Below are 19,743 nucleotides of genomic sequence, written 5' to 3'. Positions count from 1 at the left end.
AATATTTTTTGCATGGATCCTTACAATTGACCTTACTTGAAATTTTCATATAACGGACCCCATTAAGTTGGAATAAAGTTTTGAATGTTATAGTTCCACCATTTTTGTCACTTTATTGTTGAACACATGTTTCTGTCATTCAAGCATCCCTTAAGGATAGTTGGATTTTTTTTTTTTTTTTTGGGGGTGGGGTGGTAAGAATGTAATTGGGTTTGGTGGATTATGTATTTACTCTATACATGGTAAGGGCCAAAATTCAGATTACTCAAATACCCTTTTTACTACACTTAAAGGACTTTAAATAGAGCCGAATGAATCAGTTTGAGAGGAATGTCTCTACTAAAGGTTATCATATCTACTCTTAAATCTTTTTTCTATATATTCTTGTTAATATTTTACGGAAATATACATTCTTGTTAAAATTTATTATGGAAATTAATTACATTATCTTCCCTTTGTATTAGTATTATAGGTAAGGATTAAAGTATCGGTGTTGATCACTCTATTGATCGGCTAAATTTAAGATACGTATCGTATAAAAAATATGCTTAGATATGCTAAAGATAAATGATTAAAGTATTAGAATCAACCACCGTATTGATCTGTTAAATTTAAGATATGTATCGGAGGATATCGTATCGTATAGGAGATACTTTAAACCATGTTTATAAGGATAGTTGGATTTTTTTTATTTTTTATTTTTTATTTTTTTTATTTTTTATTTTTTTTAATTTTTTTTTTGGCGGGGTGTGGTAAGAATGTAATTGGGTTTGGTGGATTATGTACCCTATACATGGTAAGGGCCAGAATTCAGGTTACTCAAATACCTTTTTTACTACACTTAAAGGACTTTAAATAGAGCTGAGTGAATCAATCTGAGAAGAATGTCTCTACTAAAGGCTATCATATCTGCTCTTAAATTTTTTTCTATATATTCTTGTTAATATTTTATGGAAATATACATTCTTGTTAATATTTTATGGAAATATACATTCTTGTTAATATTTTATGAAAATATATATTCTTGTTAATGTTTTATGGAAACTAATTACATTATCTTCCCTTTGTATTAGTATTATAGGTAAGGATTAAAGTATCAGTGTTGATCGCTCTATCGATCGGCTAAATTTAAGATACATATCGGAGGGTATCATATCGTATCAAAAATATGCTTAGATATCCTAAAGATAAAGGATTAAAGTATTAGAATCGGCCGCTGTATTGATCTATTAAATTTAAGATATGTATCGGAGGATATCGTGTCGTATAGGAGATACTTTAAACCATGTTTATAAGGATAGTTGGATTTTTTTTTTTTTTTTTTTTTTTTTTTGGCGGGGTGTGGTAAGAATGTAATTGGGTTTGGTGGATTATGTACTCTATACATGGTAAGGGCCAAAATTCAGGTTACTCAAATACCTTTTTTACTACACTTAAAGGACTTTAAATAGAGTTGAATGAATCAGTCTGAGAGGAATGTCTCTACTAAAGGCTATCATATCTGCTCTTAAATTTTTTTCTATATATTCTTGTTAATATTTTATGGAAATATACATTCTTGTTAATATTTTATGGAAATATATATTCTTGTTAATATTTTATGGAAACTAATTACATTATCTTCCCTTTGTATTAGTATTATAGGTAAGGATTAAAGTATCAGTGTTGATTGCTCTATCAATCGGCTAAATTTAAGATACATATCGGAGGGTATCATATCGTATCAAAAATATGCTTAGATATGCTAAAGATAAAGGATTAAAGTATTAGAATCGGCCGCCGTATTGATCTGTTAAATTTAAGATATGTATCAGAGGATATCATATCGTATAGGAGATACTTTAAACCATGTTTATAAGGGAAAAAGATTCTTGTCAGGCAACATTGCCCTTATGCCAACGTGGTGGCCAAGCTTAGCAGGGATATTCCACAGGAAGGACGGGGCAATAATTTTGCCCCTCCTACATTTGGGTGTAGGGACGAAACTTGGCAATGATCCCTCGCCCATAATATAGATATATATTCAAGATCATGGTTTCAAATATCGGTGTCGGCCAGTTCGTATCCCAAATCTGACCAATTCTTTATCCAAAAATCTTTTTTTTTTTTTGGTGAGAAGGGAATGTAAAATTTTCCAATATGAACATGCGTGGATTGATAATGATATTGATACCAATATTTAAAACCATGTTCAGGATATTAATTGGTTGCGCTTAATCCAATTGATGAATTAAATCTCTTTTTCCATTTCCATTCAAGAGGTCTTCTCTCATGTGTTTCCACGCCTTATTGAGACCTTGAAAAATGGATAAATTGGAACCCAGTTTGGGCTTGAGTATAAGCCTTAGACAATCTCAACGAGATGGAATAGCAGTTGTAATATTGTATGTCATATGCAAGTTTGTAAAACTAAAATTTTGTGATTATGAACTTCCTAAGTGAGAAGATAGAATTTCAACTCTTATAAGTGTCTTGTTTTTACCATTAGGCCTTGGCTACACTTATGACCATGGATTTAGTTCTTGGTGTTGATATCGGTATCAGAGAGGATCAGTATGTATCGGTCATTTTTGTCCCTTGCTTTTTGGAAAAAGTACTTTTTTTTTACTATTTTACCCCATGATATGGATAATCGATCTGGATCGATCAAGGGTCGGGGATCGGTCTCAGCTGATACCTATACGATACAATTGATTCGATCAATACAATACCAATACTTGAAAGCATGGTTGTGACTCAGATTGCACTTGGTTGAGCAGATAGCTTTGATTCTTGAGTTGGGTCAGGTTTGAGGTTTGCTGTTCAATTTGTTGGATTTGCTTGGATTGTTCCTTTGTCTTAACCTGGCCCAAGCTGCCCAATTTACACCCATGTACATGCTTTGCAGATATGGACAAATGGTAGATTAATTAATGCAAAAAAAATTATGGTGGCAGGTATTAGGGTTTGGACGTCTATTATACAATGAAGAACATCGGTAAGCCTTGCTAATTTAATTGACATTGATCAGTACAAGATTTCATCGCTACTTTTTTTGTATGTATATGGGGATGCTTATACACGTATAGATTACAAACACATCTGTATATGTATAGATTCATCCATAAGTGTAAAGGTGCGTTGTCTATGTATATTATAGGCGGTTTGAAAATTTGATAAGCCATTAATAACATTATAAATAGTGCTTCAGTTTTTCCCAACTTTGTGTATTATTCTTCTGAGTCTTTGTATATTCAATATTCTGAGTCTCTCCATGCCTCTAATATTCTAAGTGTCTAAATAATGAGTATAGCCTTTGGACTCTCTGTGTAATCATATTTTGAAGTGCATCTTATATGAATACAGAGTTACTTCATCTTGGAATTATAAAAGCTTGATCAACCCTGTTGCATGTAGTGGAGTGTTTGAAAACTCTATATTGCATGTTGAGTAGAGAAGGAGAATGTCTTTGTATTAAATGATTGATATATATGTGGTTGAACTCTCTTATTCTATATGACAAGTATCAAGTATATAGACATGAAAAGAAGATACAAGCACATGCATATCCAAAGGGTTGCTCATATTTTATCTTTGTGTTACTTTACTCTTTGAAAATGAAGATTATTCATCTTTGAAAGGGTGAAGATGAAGATTTTTCTCTTTCTTTTGTTGAAAAAAAAAAAAATTGAAACTGCTCAGTTGGTCAAAGTGGTGGATGAAAGTCTTTCATCATTATTATTTGACAAGGAATCATTTGGATTAATCTTATGTATATTGTTCATTGCATTGTATCCAACAAACTATAATGGTTGACAAGTAAAATATAAGATGTTTAATGATAGAAATGTATCTTTATTTAAAGAGCAACCCAGTACACGAGGCTTCTACTACTCAGGGTCTGGGAGGGGGTAAGTGTACGTAATAATGCAACTTAACTGTTGTGTCATAGACTCGTCCACTAGAAACATGTCTTTATTTTTGTTCTCTAAATCTAAAGATGAATAGGGTCTGGGAGGGGGGACCAGAATGTTATGTCCAATTTGAAAATTAGCAACTTATATGTGAGAATATGAATCCCACAATTAGTGTCATGAAATGATCAATATTTTTACCCTTTCTGTAAATTTGGTGAGCTAACCACCAAATTGGCTGCTTTCTATCTCAATAAAAAGACTTCGATCAGAATGGTCTTATCAGGTTCATATACCTTGGCAATTCATTTGGAAGCTAAAGCTACATCCTAAATTCAATTTTTTCATTTGGAAGTGTATTGATAATCGCATGTTCACCTAGGACTTTGACCCATGTTTTCTAACGATTGATCCCTCGAGTCTATTGTATAATAGCTATAATGTTAATTTTCATCTCAAAAAACAGATCTAATAAGAGGATGTGTTCACAGGTATATGAGGAAATGAGGCTAATACGACTAACACTCCCCCTCACATGTTGATGGCCATGTGGACATAACCATTCCACTCTGATACAATATAAATTTCTATCTCAAAAGAGTGGTGTGATGAGAAGTGTCTATAGGTATATATAGAAAGGGATTTTCTCACTCAGAATCGATGTGGGACTAATACAATTAACACATAATGAGCTCTTTTGGCATCTCTTTAGCTAGTTCTTTAGGAATCAAAATGAAACTGTTGGCTGCATCTTCGTTTCAAGATTAGATTATAAATTTATTTAGCAAAATCACCTTTGAGTACTGCTTTAATTATGAGTTCTATAATTATGTTTTTCATCTAATTTGAAAGAAACTCAGGTTTACTTACTAGCAAAATAAATAAATAAAATCCTAATATTTAATTTCTATTATTTTATAGTGGATTTCATATCACTTTCACCAAATTATTGAATCTTTGCCTACTCACCCTTGTTAAAATGATCAGATCCAATTAAAACCATTAGATGGTCATAAACTTATCATCACTTATGGTGTTTCTTGTAGCACAACAAGGAAACATGGGACTCAAATCCTCTGTGGTGAGCAATGAGTGGCAGTGAGGATCCAACCGCTGGGAGGGCCTCAGCATGCGCCCCAGTCGTTGAATCCTCACTGTCGCTCACTGCTTTTTCACTTTCGATGTTTATGCGAAAACATGATGGGCATTATTTTTTTAGAAATAATGAATTTTCTATATTAGATGATTATTTCTGTTAGGTTCAGCAGCTAAAGCAGAAGGGAAAACAATTAAACAAGGAATCAAAGATGCAATAGGGAAAGACATTGAGTGCATAAAAATTTAGAAGTGTTGTTAAAGTCTGATCAAACCAAAGAATTGACTTTTGAATATGTTTGCCTTACTTTCACATATTCAACTATTTTTTTTTAAACTTTTCAATGTCTAATTATTAAGAAAGATATATAGTAAAGTACATGTAAATCTAGGCCATAGTTTTGCTACCTCAACTAGATCTTTTAAGCTCTTTGACCAAGATAAAGAACATCGTACATATACGGCTTGTGCATAAAAATTGGGTCTTTTATTTTATTTTATAAAAAAAAAATTAAAAAAACCTGTGAGGTATTAATATTGTTTATGCAACTTGGGAATTTTGGATAGTCATTACGTTAAATCCCGTCCCCACCCCCAACCCCCCCCCCCCCTTAATGTTGCTTCATATAATTTATTTTTGTGGGGTGAGGTGAGCCCACAACGTGACAATGGCACATCGACCAGCCCAACCCAACAAGGACAAACAGTTGAAATGACCATCACATACTCAGTATCGTCTGTACTAACAGAATTCCGGGGTCAACTCAAGACCGGTTGGTTTGGGTCGCATTCATAGTCAAAACAGTACAGCTGATACCACAAGTTTGGCCGGCATGACACCCTTCCGGAGGCTGGGGTGGGCTAGGGTTGGGGTCTTGGGTTGAGCTCATACCTATTTTATATGAAGATAATAAGTGATGTAATTTTTTTTTTTTAGGAATAGGGCAGGAATGAGAGGGGGGAGGGGGGTTGCCAGCTTATGTCACTCTCTCCTGCTCCTTTGGCAATTAGCCTCATGTCTCTTGTAACCCAGCTTCCCATCGGTGGAGTCACTATCTCCAAGAAAACTAGCAGCATGCCTATCCCACTCCTTATATTTATTAGGGTGTTAATTTCATGTAAAATTTATTGTTTTTTCACGGGCCCAGCCCATCCTATGAGTCTCCCTTCCCCCTCCCCATGGTTAGGGCCAATCAATACCAATCCAATCCGACCTTGACTCCGTGTCCAGTTTGGATTTTTTGGGCCCTGAGTCAGGGCCGGGGAGGACCCTGCTGAGGGACACATGATTGGGCTGGGGTTTTAAAAAGCCCAGCCCAACTCAACCCGACCCAACCCGACCCGACCTTGTTTCAGCACTACATAAAACCTTCCAAGGTTGCTTTTTTTAAACCTTCCAAACGTTGATTTATCCATCTTTAGAGATCCTTCCATCTCCTCATACTAGTCAAAATGAAAGCACGCTGCAATACCAAGAGCATAAGATGTGTTCGATCTCGACTATCTAACTCACCTTATGGCTCTCAACTAAGGATCCCTAGCTAGGTTAGCATGCCTTGTTTAAGGGGCTGATCAATAGCGGAAACAACTGTGCATGATCACATAGATGGCATGTGTACTAGAAGTGATCAATAGTATTATCCCATTGTTCGGGATATGATGTCTTCTATTCAGTTGCTTGCGTTTGTGGGCTAATTCCGAAAGACCATTAAAAGGTCATATAAATTGTTACTGTAATGGGTATATATGGAAGTTCCGCTATAAAATTTGTAGCAATGGTTGGTTCCCTGTAATCTGAGAGAGGCATGAGGACGAGCTATTATAACTCTTTCTCCTTAAATAGTAAAGTAGATCTCATCTCACCATAGACGTAGACAATCTTATCAAATGGGTAACTATACAGGACAAAGCTCCCGGTAACCCATCAAAAATGCAATATTTTTCACCTCAAGATCGCACATAGATGCACACATGAATATGTTCCATGCTGTTTAAACACTGTGGCACAGTGGACAAGAACAGAGGAACCTATCTTCCAATAGACAATTCAATCTAAAATTGGATGGAAAACATCCACTTGACAAGGAAGCACATGAAGGAGTTAGTACATTCCCATACATTTAAACTTCATTATAAAACTATTTTCACATAATAAACTGATTCCAGAATAAACACAACCACTTAAGCATGTTAAACAACATCAAAAGAAGCAAATTAACCATTATTTGAATCCACTTCCATTGGTGTTAAAGTCAGGCTAAGAGAAGGACCAGCTGCTTCATCATCATTGTAACGAAGACAAGATCTCTTGCTTGGCCTTAGCGTCTCTTCCTCTTCCCCTTCCACCAATACTTCAGAAGCAGAGTCAAATCTAAAACAACTCAACTGTTATTCCTCTCCTCTCCACTCCTCTTCTTCTTCTTCTTCCGTATTGTAAAAGGTTGATGCATCTTTGTCCTTGTCATCAAGCCAAGCTCCCAACACACCCTCTTCCTACTCCACCTCTTCTTCATCATCATCAGTATCTGACCATCTGAAGAAATTGGTTAGGCATTTTCTGTAGAAACGCAACCCTAAAACGATGCAGAAGATAACGGAAAAAACAAGAACAAACAATGCACACAGATTTACGAGGTTTGGCAAGATTGCCTACATCCCCGGTGATATGAGATCCTGCTTCACTATCAATGGATAATAGGGTTTTAGCGTTCATCCCTCACACCTCTCAATATTGCTTGCATTACAGAAAAAGAAACCCTCACTACGAATATATAGCAAAAAACCCTAATTCCGAAAGTACACAACTACCCTCAAATGAAAAATTCGAGCGGGGGACTGCACCCCCTACTATCCAGAGGGCCTCCTGCCCCCCCTTGCAACCCCCACGGCCCGCTAACCGGCTAGCGGGACAGTCATCCTGCCTATCAAGGCGCTGCACCAATGCTTCCTAGATTAAACTGTGATAGAATACAAGACATCGTACACCAACAATTTGCTACTATGATTCCTTGTTTTCGAATAAGACCTTTCAAAATTTCACTTCAACATCGTAATAACATGAATGTCCATTTATCTCTGCTCTCCCAATTAATTCCTTGATAGAAACTTTACTTTGAAACAAAAACCCATTAGAAAATACTCTCTGGGAGTTCCAAAGAGAAATGCAGTCCCTAAGATCTAATCTCTGTAAACATGGACACGGCAAGAAGTTGGGAGAGAGAGAATTCAGAACACCTATGGAGAAGAAAAACCTTCAACTTTTGGAACTGCAGTCAAACAAAGAAATGATACAAAGTATTACTCTTAATTAAAATTTTGATAATAAAGCAAGTGAAAAAGAAGACAATTGTACTACACCAATACCTTATTTTTTAGTGCGAGGTTTATCATCCCAACCTAGTTTGATATTACCATATGATAAATCTAGATGAACTAGTTCCTCATGAAAAAAATTGGCTGAGAGAATTGTCAAAGGACATTGGTGCCAATGGAACCACCTTGATTTAGAAGGAAGATGCGAAAAGTCTCCATTAGTGGGTGAGCCTGTGACACAACGGTTAAGTTGCACTATTGCAACATGTTGTCATAGATTCAAAACTTGGAAACAGCCTCTTCTGCAAAGCAAGAGGTAAGACTGCGTACATTTGCCCCTCCCAGACCCAGCAGCAGTGAGAGCCTCGTATATTAAGTTGCTCTTTTTAGGCGAAAAGTCTCCATTGAGGTCATGTTGCTGCCTAGGAGGAGTAGATTAAAGGTGGTCTCAACCTATGCATTTTTTTTCACAATGTGGTTGCTTGGATTTAAACCCTTATCTGTCACGGCTGCCTATTTTCACCATCACATGAGGTGACAACCTATATTAGAATTAAAGAATTATGTATAATAAAAAGTGAACAATAAAAAGAAGCCTCTTACCATGTCTTGTTCTAATATCTTTATGATCTCATTAGGAAACCACAATCTAGAACGTCTAGTGGGGTCCCCCCTAGCTATCCTTTGATACGATTTCCTTTCCCATATAAACAAGTTGATCATGCATTCTCAATTTCCCATCATCAATCTTTAGGAGGTGCTTTTGAGTGAGTTCTTTTATGGCTAATCTTGCACGCAACTCTCAAGCTTCCCATATTGAAATTATTGCTTCTGTTTCACATCCAGTAAATGAGATGCAATATTAAGAAATATAGTTTCCACATGATCAGTTAGTTCATCATAACTTTTCTTCTTCAACTTCCCAAAGACCTTGTCATCATAGCTTTATTGAAATGCCAGAGATCTTGTTTTGAAGAATATCTTCCAATCCTTCTAATGTATCTTACCACACCTTTTTGTCTTCGCAAATAGAAAAGAACCCAACACCTCAAGGGTTAGAGGTAATCCATCAGCATGGCACACAACTTCATGTGAAAGCTCCTTATAATCTTTTGGAGGTTCATCAATTAAAAAGGCATGCAAACTAAGAAGTCGAAGAGATTTTCCAAAACCTAGTACTTCGGGCTTGCATATTTGAATATCTTTATCAGCTTTATGTACATTTAAACTTTGGTCATCTCTAGTTGTAATGATGATTCTACTCCTTGTCCAAATCAATTGATTCACCAGCCAATCTATCAATTTGTTCATAATTGTCCACATCATCAAGAATAAAAAGAATTTTTTCTCAACGAAGAATGGCAAATCCAACCTTGTGTACAGAGTAGAGGGAATAGTGGGCCATTATTTTTTTTATTGATCACATTTGTCTCACAAATAAGCCATACATATCATCAGAATAATGTATACCAAAGCATAACAACGACCAAAATTGATATCTTATTGCTCCATATATAGAAAGCAAACTACATCATCCTTTGTGGACCAAACAGCATTGGTTTCAGTCAAACAGAGAAAGAACATAGACAAGAGATCAACAACTTTATATCATCATGGTTAATTATATGATGCATCATATTTTCATAAGTTGTAAAAAAAGATAAAAAGTTTTTGAACAGATTCCCCTAAACAGATACGAACAAGAATCAAAAACTTGTTTTTGATTATTCATTTACATCCCTAGTAGAGACTAGAAAGTGGACTTCAGAATCTGGAGATAGCAGCGTTTCAGTCTTACTGTCTACATTAAACGACAGAATTGGAGAAGACGAGAAGGTGAAGGGCTGAATCCACTACCCCACTAAGGTAGATGTTGAAGTGTCATACCTGAAATTACATAAATGTCGTCAACAATCATAGCCACCCTATTATAGTAGGCAAATTTTGAATAATAGAATGACTAAAAAGACTCAAAAACTTACACAGATTCACGGACCGACCTTAGATCTTGGATCAGCCTATCCAAGTTAGAACGAGAGGAGCCACCTTCACTAATGCACCTCCTTGCTAGCTTTGCCAATCCATCTATCGACTCTACCAGCACCTCCCTCTTTTGTTCCATCACGTCCTTCACCACTCTCTCTATGGTCCATCTATCACATTTGTCTAAGGCCACACCCACCTTCCAGACCTCACTCACAAACCTGCTATTGATCTGCTGGTCTGCAAAAAACGGCCAACATATCATTGGCACACCAGCATAGATGCCCTCCATTGTCGAATTCCACCCACTGTGGGTCAAAAACACACCCAGAGCTGGGTGGCTTAGGACTTCCTCCTGCGGTGCCCATCCCACCACCAAAGAACCCCTTTCCTTTGCCCCATCCACCACTTCTGCTAGAAAAGATGTACCCTCACCACCACTTATATTAATAGAATCTTGCCGTACAACCCACAAGAAGAGTTTCCCACTATTGACCAACCCATGCCAGAACTCCATTAGTGTGTCTTTATCATAAACCACTAAGCTTCCAAAACTCATGTATACCACAGATTTTGGTGGCTGAGAATCAAGCCATGTTATGCAACTTCTATCCTCATCCCATAGGCTGTTTGAAACAGCAATATTGGAAGTCATTGAGGAGCTAGAATGTTGTCTTCGCAATGTAAGGGCATGGAGGGGACCAACTGTGTAAAGATTAGGGACTTGAGAACGGAATTGAGTGAGTACTGGGCTTTCCAGGTCTTCAAAGGTGTTGATTATGAGACCATATGCTTGAGTCATCTTTTGACACTCGACACCAATCTGTTGAAAGATTGGGTCAGTTGGGTCTTTTGTTTGGAAGAAACTAGGAAGATCTCGGCGACGGAGAAATCCTTGCATTCCAGGCACATTCTTTATGGTCACGTCCATGTCATCTTCAACATCTCCTCCTGCAATAATACATAGACTTGTATGATCAAATTTTAAGGTTAAACTAAATCATAGGAACCAAGTTTCCCTTTCACACATGGCAGTGGGAAAGATATTATTACAAGGGGAGGGGGTAATTTCAACTTCGTCTAATAGGAGGGAAATTAATAATGACCCTAGATGGGTGTATTTTTCCTTCACCCATGATGGAGGAAAAGCTTCTCTTAAATCATATGCTAGAGTGACCTGATTTTATAAACATCTGGACTCAAATCGGTAACTCAAGCTGTCCCATCCCATGCAATGGCAACTACTTTGTTACTTAAAAGAAGCCCATCAGCATCTGGACTCCATTAACTGTAGTTAGTGGTGGGACCAGGATGTGAAGAAAACTGAACTTCATTTAATGATTTGGAATAAGATGTGTTTGCCTAAATGTCGAGAAGGTTTGGGTTTGATACTAAAATTTTCAATAAAGCATTGTTTAGTAAGTTTTGTAGAGATTAGCAAATTCATCAGCTTTATGGGCTAGCATTTTGAAGTAAAAATAGTTTCCTAACTGTTCTTTGCACGTCTGAGGGCTTGTTCTTCTTTGTCATGGAAAAATGTCCAAGTTCATGCCTTTTATTGAAAATAACTCAGTTTTGGATGATTGGAAATGGTTCTTTATGCTTAAGTGTAAAAATAAATGGATTCTAGGAGCTGCTCCTTTTGTTGGCATATTGGATTTTGCTCATTACTCCAAAATGTGTAAATGTGTTTTGGTGATGATTAATTATGAACACCTAGGGGACATTCTGACAAGCTAAACACCTTAGTAATGACCTAATGGCCATGATGGTTTTGGAAATACTAATGTTTTGTTGAGTGTTAAAGGCATACATATTCTCATAAATGATCTGTTGGGTGCTAAGGCATACATATATTCTCACAAACTCAAGGGAAAAAAACAATTGTAATGGTAAGCATTAAGCCACAAATGAACTAGATGCATCAAGCAAGCATTGTTTGAAGAAAAAGGTTGAAGCTGGAAACTACAACATCGAAGTTTCACCAGACCATGGTTATTCAAGAATTAACAAATACTAATGACTTGGTAGGAGCTACGTGCATCAGTGGAATTAAGTGATCAAGACTAAGCTTCGAGTGTTCATAGGATTAGGTTTTTACTTCTTGAAATCTGATGTTTCGAAGTTGACACTGAGAGGGGGTGAAGCAATGTATCCAAAACTTTTCGCAATACATCCTAATGTGGCTGGCTTCAAGCAAATCCTGATTGGCTGGTGCTGACCAATTTTACCAATCACATGCAATACACATGCATGTCCACCTCGCAAGCACTATGTGGCCAGGTATACCAGACAATACACAACCACTCTGCAAGCCACACACACTCTAATATACAATGTTAAGTAAAATATGCATAGTACACTAGATATACGTGGTTCGGCCAACCCGCCTACTCCACGAGGTGATATACCCTAACCAAAGTTTCGTATTATACCCAATACTCAACTTTTTCAACCACTAAAATGGTCCAAGAACACTTATCACTGCTTCAATCTAAGATGCAACTCAGACAAGCGTAACAACCCCAAACCCTTGACAAGCCTCAACTTGCTAGGTTTACAATTTTAAATCAATAAAGATTCAAATCCCACCAATGACATCAACTCTAGGTTTCTCAACATGAAACAAAAACCTAGATTTAAAAATTAGGGATTTGGAATTAAGCATTACCTCTCCATGAGTAATACCGAGATCACCCTGCTGCTTAGAACCTCTAACACAGTGTGCACGTGCTCTGATGCTCAACACAACTCCATAGATTGATCCTTCATAGTTTTTGTGCACCACGTCTTCTGGAAGAAAAATTTGTCTACTACCTCCTAGGGTGGAAGTTTCCAACCTACCCCCGAGATTCCATTTCCCTTGCTGCTACCCTGGCCAGCCAGTGTCAACAAAGGACAGATACTGTTGATTGTATTGTTAAATCTGTTCAACCTATGTTTGACAGTAATAATTGTCGGATTAGGCTCCCTGCATCTAATGATTTTTTTTTTTAATCAGCATGCAAGTGATGCAGTACAACAAGGATTTACACAAGGAGAACCAAGACCAAGGTCGACCCAAGTGGCTGACTGGGTCGACCCAGATCTGATCCAAGTCAGTCCACGATTTGGGTTGCTGATGAGGTTACTAATTAGTTATTTAGTTTCTATTTTGAAGTCCTAAATTAGTTTCTAATTTCAAGTCATTGTTAGTTTCTAATTTCTGTCAAGACTAGTTTTTATTTTTATTAGATTCCAATTTCCAATTTTTTAGTAACTTCTTGTAATCAGTTTTTAATAACTCAGATTTAGTAACTCTGAGTTACTATTATTTGTAAACCCTCCCCATCATTATAAATAAAGAAGAGGGCTCTTTTATGAGCCATGATTTTGACAATAAAGAAAAAAACTTCATGTGCTGCCGCTGGGTGAATCCATGGATGTTCCTTGTGTTTGATCAATGATAGGGTTGGTATGTGATCCGACAACTCTTTGCGGCGTGAAGTCCAAGAGGCCCTTCTCTTCTACTGTTCTTCTCAATTAATTTCAGTCCTATTTTCAAGGATTAAGGCTGCTGCAACCAGGTAAGTGTTTTCTCTGTTTTCTGCCCAGAATTTCTGCAAACAGAGCATTCGGCCCCTACTGTTGGGATCAGTCCAGCCAGTGGTTTGCTCCGATCTTCTGGTCGATTGTTCCCCTCTGTTTAACTAAGGATCGATCCACTTTCTAGCTGATTCTGTTCAGCCTATAGTGAGATATTTAAAATCACCAGAATTTTGTCTTCTAGTGATCTGTCCTAACCTGAACTGATATCGGTTGGTCTGGGTTGTTTGTTACTGCTGTTTTATGATACTAGTCATTGAATTCAAGTTGCTTGCATTTATTTGTACTGATTTCAGCCCCTAGTTTGGTCCTATCTGACTACTACTGGTCTAACTTACTTGCTACTGGTTTTCTGAGATCGTTATCTACTGTTACTTCTATTTTCTGTTGGTCTGATTATAGTGGTTTGTGTCGGGTGTAATCTGGTTGTTCTCTAGTATAAAAGTTCCTGCGGTTTTGAGACTGGTTTGGTTGTCCAATCTAGTCCTACATTAAGTGGTATCAGAGCATGGCTGGGAACAACACCCCACCCTAGCTTCTCTTATGGAGATGCTACAGACTATGAGGACTGAGATAAAGGCTGAACAGCAAGCCTTACAGACTGAATTGAAGGATGAATTGGATGCCAGGTTGTTGAATAAAGAGACCCCACCACAACAGCCTACTGGCAATTCACGTACAACACCTGAAGTGGACACTCCATTAAATGTAGTTCCTCAGTTGACTAACAGGAGAGCAAACCCTAATCTGAGAGCACCACAGAGGGTTCCAGTAGCACAACCTACTTTTGAAGAGTACGTAAAAGGATATTTTGAGACTAAGAGTTCCGTGCAACAAAGGTATTCTGGAGATTCACAGAAGGTCAAGCTCGATCTGAAGGAGTTTGATAGGAGACATAACCCCTAATTGTTTTATGATTGGGTAGTGGCACTGGACGACTATTTCGACTATTATGAGTTACCTAAGGAACGGAAGATGAAACTAACTCGTGCAAAGCTAGTTGCGGTTGCTCATGAGTGGTGGAGGACCTATGAGCTAGAGTTAGAAGACCGTGGTAGAGAACCTACTAGTTGGGAGGAGATGAAGCTTGAGCTATCAGATAAATACTTGCCAGGCAACTTCAGAGCTTGCATACAAAAATAGCTGAACTCTCTTCGTCAAGGGTCTATGACTGTTGCCGAGTACATGAACAAGTATGACGCACTTTATTCTCATACAGACATAAGGGAGAATGAAAGGCAACTGTTATCTCGGTTTCGACTGGGATTGTGAGCTGAAATCAACAGGGGTATCTGAGCTGTTGAAGTGCACTCAGTGAGGGATTGTTTTGACAAGGCCCTACGAGCATATGAGCTTCTAGCATAACCAGTTAGAAGGTTTGGTTTCCAAGCTGAGGAGGTAAAGAAGAATTTTCCAGCCACTAAACCTAGTAGCTCAGCACCTCCAAAGTCCACTTTTCCTCCACAAGCTGATCATAAAGGAAAGGCACCCATGACAGGTGGTAATAAGGTACAGTGTTTCTATTGCCAAGAGGTAGGACATTTTTCTAAGTCTTGTCCGCATAAGCAGAGGGTTAATGCAGTAGCTGAGGTAGAAGACTCCAATGAGGAGGATGAGTCAGCTCTTTACTCCTATCCTTTAGAAGATGATGATGATGATGGTGGATATGACTATGATATAGAAAACACTAATGAGGATGAAACTCAGGGAATAAATATTGTTACTCGCATATTGGGGGCTGAAACCAAAGGTGATGATTGGCAACATAACTGCATATTCTACAGCCGTATGAAGTCAAGTGAGCATACTTGTCAGATTATCATTGATAGTGGCAACTTTGTCAACGTTGTTTCTGAAGCCTTTGTGAAGAAAGCAACCTTGAAAGCTGACCCACATCTTCAGCCTTATAAGGTATCCTTGCTGAATGGTAATACTTTAGAGGTGAATAAGAGGTGCGCAGTTCCTTTGAAACTTTACCGATATGAAGAGAAAGTTTGGTGTGATGTGATTCCAAAGAAACTCACAGATGTATTGCTTGGTCGCCCCTGTATGTATGACAATGATGCCATAGTTGGAGGGAAGAAGAATCTGTGTACTTTCATGTGGAAGGTATTCCTACAACTTTCTATCCGGTAAATGTGCCGACTGAAATACGGCTAAAGAGACCCATAAGGTCAAATCAGAAGGGCATTGACAATGAGAAGAAGGTAGTAGTTATGCCTACAAAGGAGTTGCTAGCTATTCCCCGCAAACAGTTCTTACGCACAAGTCATGAGACTGGAATGGTTATGGCACTTATTACTAGGGAAGTCACTACCCAACCTGAGGTACCGCATAGTGCCCCTATCAGAGAGCTCCTATCTAATTTTTTTGACTTAGTCCCTGATGATCTCCCAGATGAGTTGCCTCCCATGCGAGACATACAAAATGCTATTGATTTGGTTCCTGGTTCGATTTTACCCAACCTTCCTACTAACAGACTTAGTCCTACTGAGCATGCCGAGCTGAAACGGCAAGTGGATGGATTACTACAGAAGGGCTTCATTGAGGAGAGCTTAAGTCCTTGTGCAGTAACTCACGCCAAAGAATGATGGTTCTTGACGTATGTGTGTGGACAGTTATGCTATCAAAAAGATAACAGTCAATTATAGGTTTCCTATCCCATGACTAGATGATATGTTGGATATGCTGTCCGGGGGCAAAGGTCTTTTCCAAGTTAGATCTGAGGAGTGGCTATCAGTAGATTCGCATCCGTCCTGGGGATGAGTGGAAGACCGCCTTTAAGACCAAGGATGGCTTATATGAGTGGAAAGTCATGTCTTTCGGTCTAACAAATGCACCTAGTACTTTTATGAGGGTGATGACACAGGTCTTTCGTCCTTCCATTGGTCGCTTTTTGGTTGTTTATTTTGATGACATTCTGATATACAGAAAGAACCAAGAAGAGTATATAGATCACTTGAGGCAAGTCTTGAGAGTACTCCGTGTTGAGAAGTTATACATTAATCTCAAGAAGTGTTCCTTCATGCTGCCCAAGGTTGTATTCCTTGGATTTATAGTGTCATCAAAGGGGGTTGAAGCTGATCCGGAGAAGATCAAGAGTATCACTGATTGGCCCACACCGAAGACACTAACAGAAGTTCGTAGCTTCCATGGGTTGGCTTCCTTCTACAGGAGATTTATTCGGAACTTCAGTGCAGTTATGGCACCCATCACTGAATGTATGATGTCGAGTAAAGGGAAGTTCGAATGGATAGCTGCGGCGACCAAAGCCTTCGCTCTTGTGAAGAGGAAGATGACAGAGGCACCCATCCTACGCCTACCAGATTTTGACAAAGTATTTGAGGTAGCTACAGATGCTTTACATGTTGGGCTAGGAGGAGTGATAATGCAAGAGACACCCCATCGCTTTTTATAGCGAAAAATTGAATGAGGCCAAGAAGCGCTATTCGACTTATGATCTGGAGTTGTATGCAGTCGTCCAAGTGCTACGCCATTGGAGGCACTACCTCATTGGTAAGGAGTTCATTTTGTACACTGATCATGAGGCCTTGAAGCACCTTCACTCACAGAAGTCGATTAGCCACAGACATGCCAAATGGGTAGCCTACTTGCAGGAGTTTGTATTTGCTATGAAGTACAAAGCGGGAAAAGAGAATACAATGGCTGATGCACTTAGCCGGAAAGTGCTCACATGTTATTAACATAGGTCAGATACGGGGTGAGTACACATCTGATTCTGATTTCAGCATTGTCTTTATGGAGTTACAACAAGGTGGGCAGCACCTAAAGTACTCTATTCATGATGGGTACTTGTTCTTTGGCACACGGCTTTGTATCCCAAACTCTTCCCTACATCATCACATCATACGAGAGTTACATGGAGGAGGATTAGGAGGACATTTTGGGAAAGATAAGACTCTTGCACAGGTGACTGATCGATATTATTGGCCATGCATTGCAAAGGATGTCGATCATGTGATCAAGAGATGTCGTGTATGTCAGTTGGCAAAAGGGGAAAAACAGAACACAAGTTTATACTCTCCAATACCTGTTCCTCATGCACCGTGGCTTGATGTTAGCATGGCTTTTGTTCTTGGACTACCCCCTATTAGAGAACGATATGATTCCATTATGGTGGTTGTAGATCATTTCTCTAAGGTGGCTCATTTTATACCTTGTCGTAAGGCTTTTGATGCTTATCAGGTTGCAAAGCTCTTCTTCAAGGAAGTACGACCAAGGATTAAAGTATCGGTATCGGCTGCCCTATGTCGGCCAAAATTAAGATACGTATTGGAGGGTATCGTATCGTATCGGAGATATGCTAAGATACGCTAAAGATACACACATAAATGGATAGGAAACATTTTTTTAAACACTTTTGCATAAAGAATTGGTTAAAGAAAGCTATTGATAACATGTATTATGCAAAAATACTAAATTGAGGGTATCGCACTAAGAATTCAAGGTTTGTAGTTGTCCCATAAATGTAAAATCCTTGTTCCTAACCTTAATTTTCACTTTAGTTAGAGAGAAATATGACTGGTAGCAACTTTGGAACAAAAACCCCTCAAAAAATCGTGTTTTTCTAAAAAATTACCCATCTTGGCCATTATATGACCGTAGCACACTGTATCGGTACATATCGATACGTACTAATCGATACATACCGATACTCATCGATACGTACCGATCAATACATATCGAAACATACATTTCACCTTGATTTTATATTTTTCATAGAGTCGCATCGGTGCATATCGTATCGTATCGATGTGTATCGGTGGTGTATTGATGCATATCGGTATGTATCGTAGAATATATATCGATACGAAAGGATTTTAAAAATTTCATGTATCGTATCGGTGTGTATCGTATCGGTCGGCTAAATTTAAGATACGTATCGGAGGGTATCGTATCGGTATCGGAGATACTTTATACCATGAGTACGACTACATGGGCTGCCAACTAATATTGTGTCAGACCGTGATGTTAAGTTCATGAGTTATTTTTGGAAGACATTGTGGTTGAAGACAAATACAAAGCTAATATTTTCAACTGCATTTCATCCACAAACAGACGGACAGACAGAGATGGTGAACCGTAGCTTGGGAAACCTGTTGAGGTGTTTGGTCCGAGACTATGAGAAGGCATGGCCTTCTATTCTTGATATTGGAGAATTTGCCTACAACAGTTCAGTGAATAGGACAACAGGTCGTACTCCTTTTGAGATCTTGCTTGGAGTTCAACATAAGCGGCCTATTGACCTTATGTCACTTGTACCCCAAGCTCGAGTTAGTATTGAAGCTGATAAATTCTTGTGTCATATCACTGAGGTGCATGCCAACGTCCGACGACGTATTGCCTTGAACAATTAGGTGTATAAGGCTTCTGCTGATCGTAATCGGCGTTATGTGGAGTTCAAACCCGAGGACATGGTGATGATTCGAATAAATCCTGAATGGTTTCAAACAGGTGTCAATACCAAGTTACATCCACGAAAGATGGATCCCTACAAGGTGCTGAAACGTATAGGACCTAATGCTTATGTGCTTGAGCTGCCGGATGACATGACCATAAGCAACGTGTTTAATATGGCTGATCTTCACCTTTATGTTGGGCATCATTCGGATGATGGAGACAAGGAGCAAATGCTAAGGTTGCCCCAACTGAAGCCACCCACTTCTGAAGTTAGTGAAGACGTCTTGGATGATAATTACAAGACCTTCTGCCGTGGCACCGGTTATCACACTTTTCTTGTCAAATGGAAAGGCCGTCCCCGTAGTGATTGTACTTGGATTCATGTTGATGATTTCACGAGGCTTGATCCCGACTTGTATGAGCACTATATGTCCCTTATCCATTTGTCGGAGTC

General features: G+C 38.4%; 1 protein-coding gene across 5 annotated transcripts in view; it reads right to left on the bottom strand.

The window, feature by feature from the left end:
• Positions 1 to 6,997: 6,997 nt before the first annotated feature.
• The window catches only part of LOC122092627 (7-deoxyloganetic acid glucosyltransferase-like), an 18,927-nt gene continuing 6,181 nt past the window's right edge, over positions 6,998 to 19,743 (bottom strand). Inside the window, exons 2-4 of one of the 5 annotated variants that reach the window (XR_006144241.1) lie at positions 10,283 to 11,234; positions 10,099 to 10,187; positions 6,998 to 7,521 (exon numbers count right to left, since the gene is read on the bottom strand). Coding sequence is in view for 3 of the 5 variants with exons in the window: in XM_042662851.1 (XP_042518785.1) it covers positions 10,154 to 10,187; positions 10,283 to 11,234 (986 nt within the window). In the remaining 2 variants the exon portion in view is untranslated. Of the gene's footprint in view, positions 7,522 to 9,767; positions 10,188 to 10,282; positions 11,235 to 19,743 lie in introns of those variants that run through there. The other 4 variants (XR_006144243.1, XM_042662852.1, XM_042662851.1 and 1 more) reach the window with 4 other exon arrangements.

The sequence above is a fragment of the Macadamia integrifolia genome, chromosome 11, assembly GCF_013358625.1.
Source record: "Macadamia integrifolia cultivar HAES 741 chromosome 11, SCU_Mint_v3, whole genome shotgun sequence".
NCBI lineage: Eukaryota > Viridiplantae > Streptophyta > Magnoliopsida > Proteales > Proteaceae > Macadamia > Macadamia integrifolia.
This window is presented reverse-complemented; position numbering and strand designations above follow the sequence as displayed.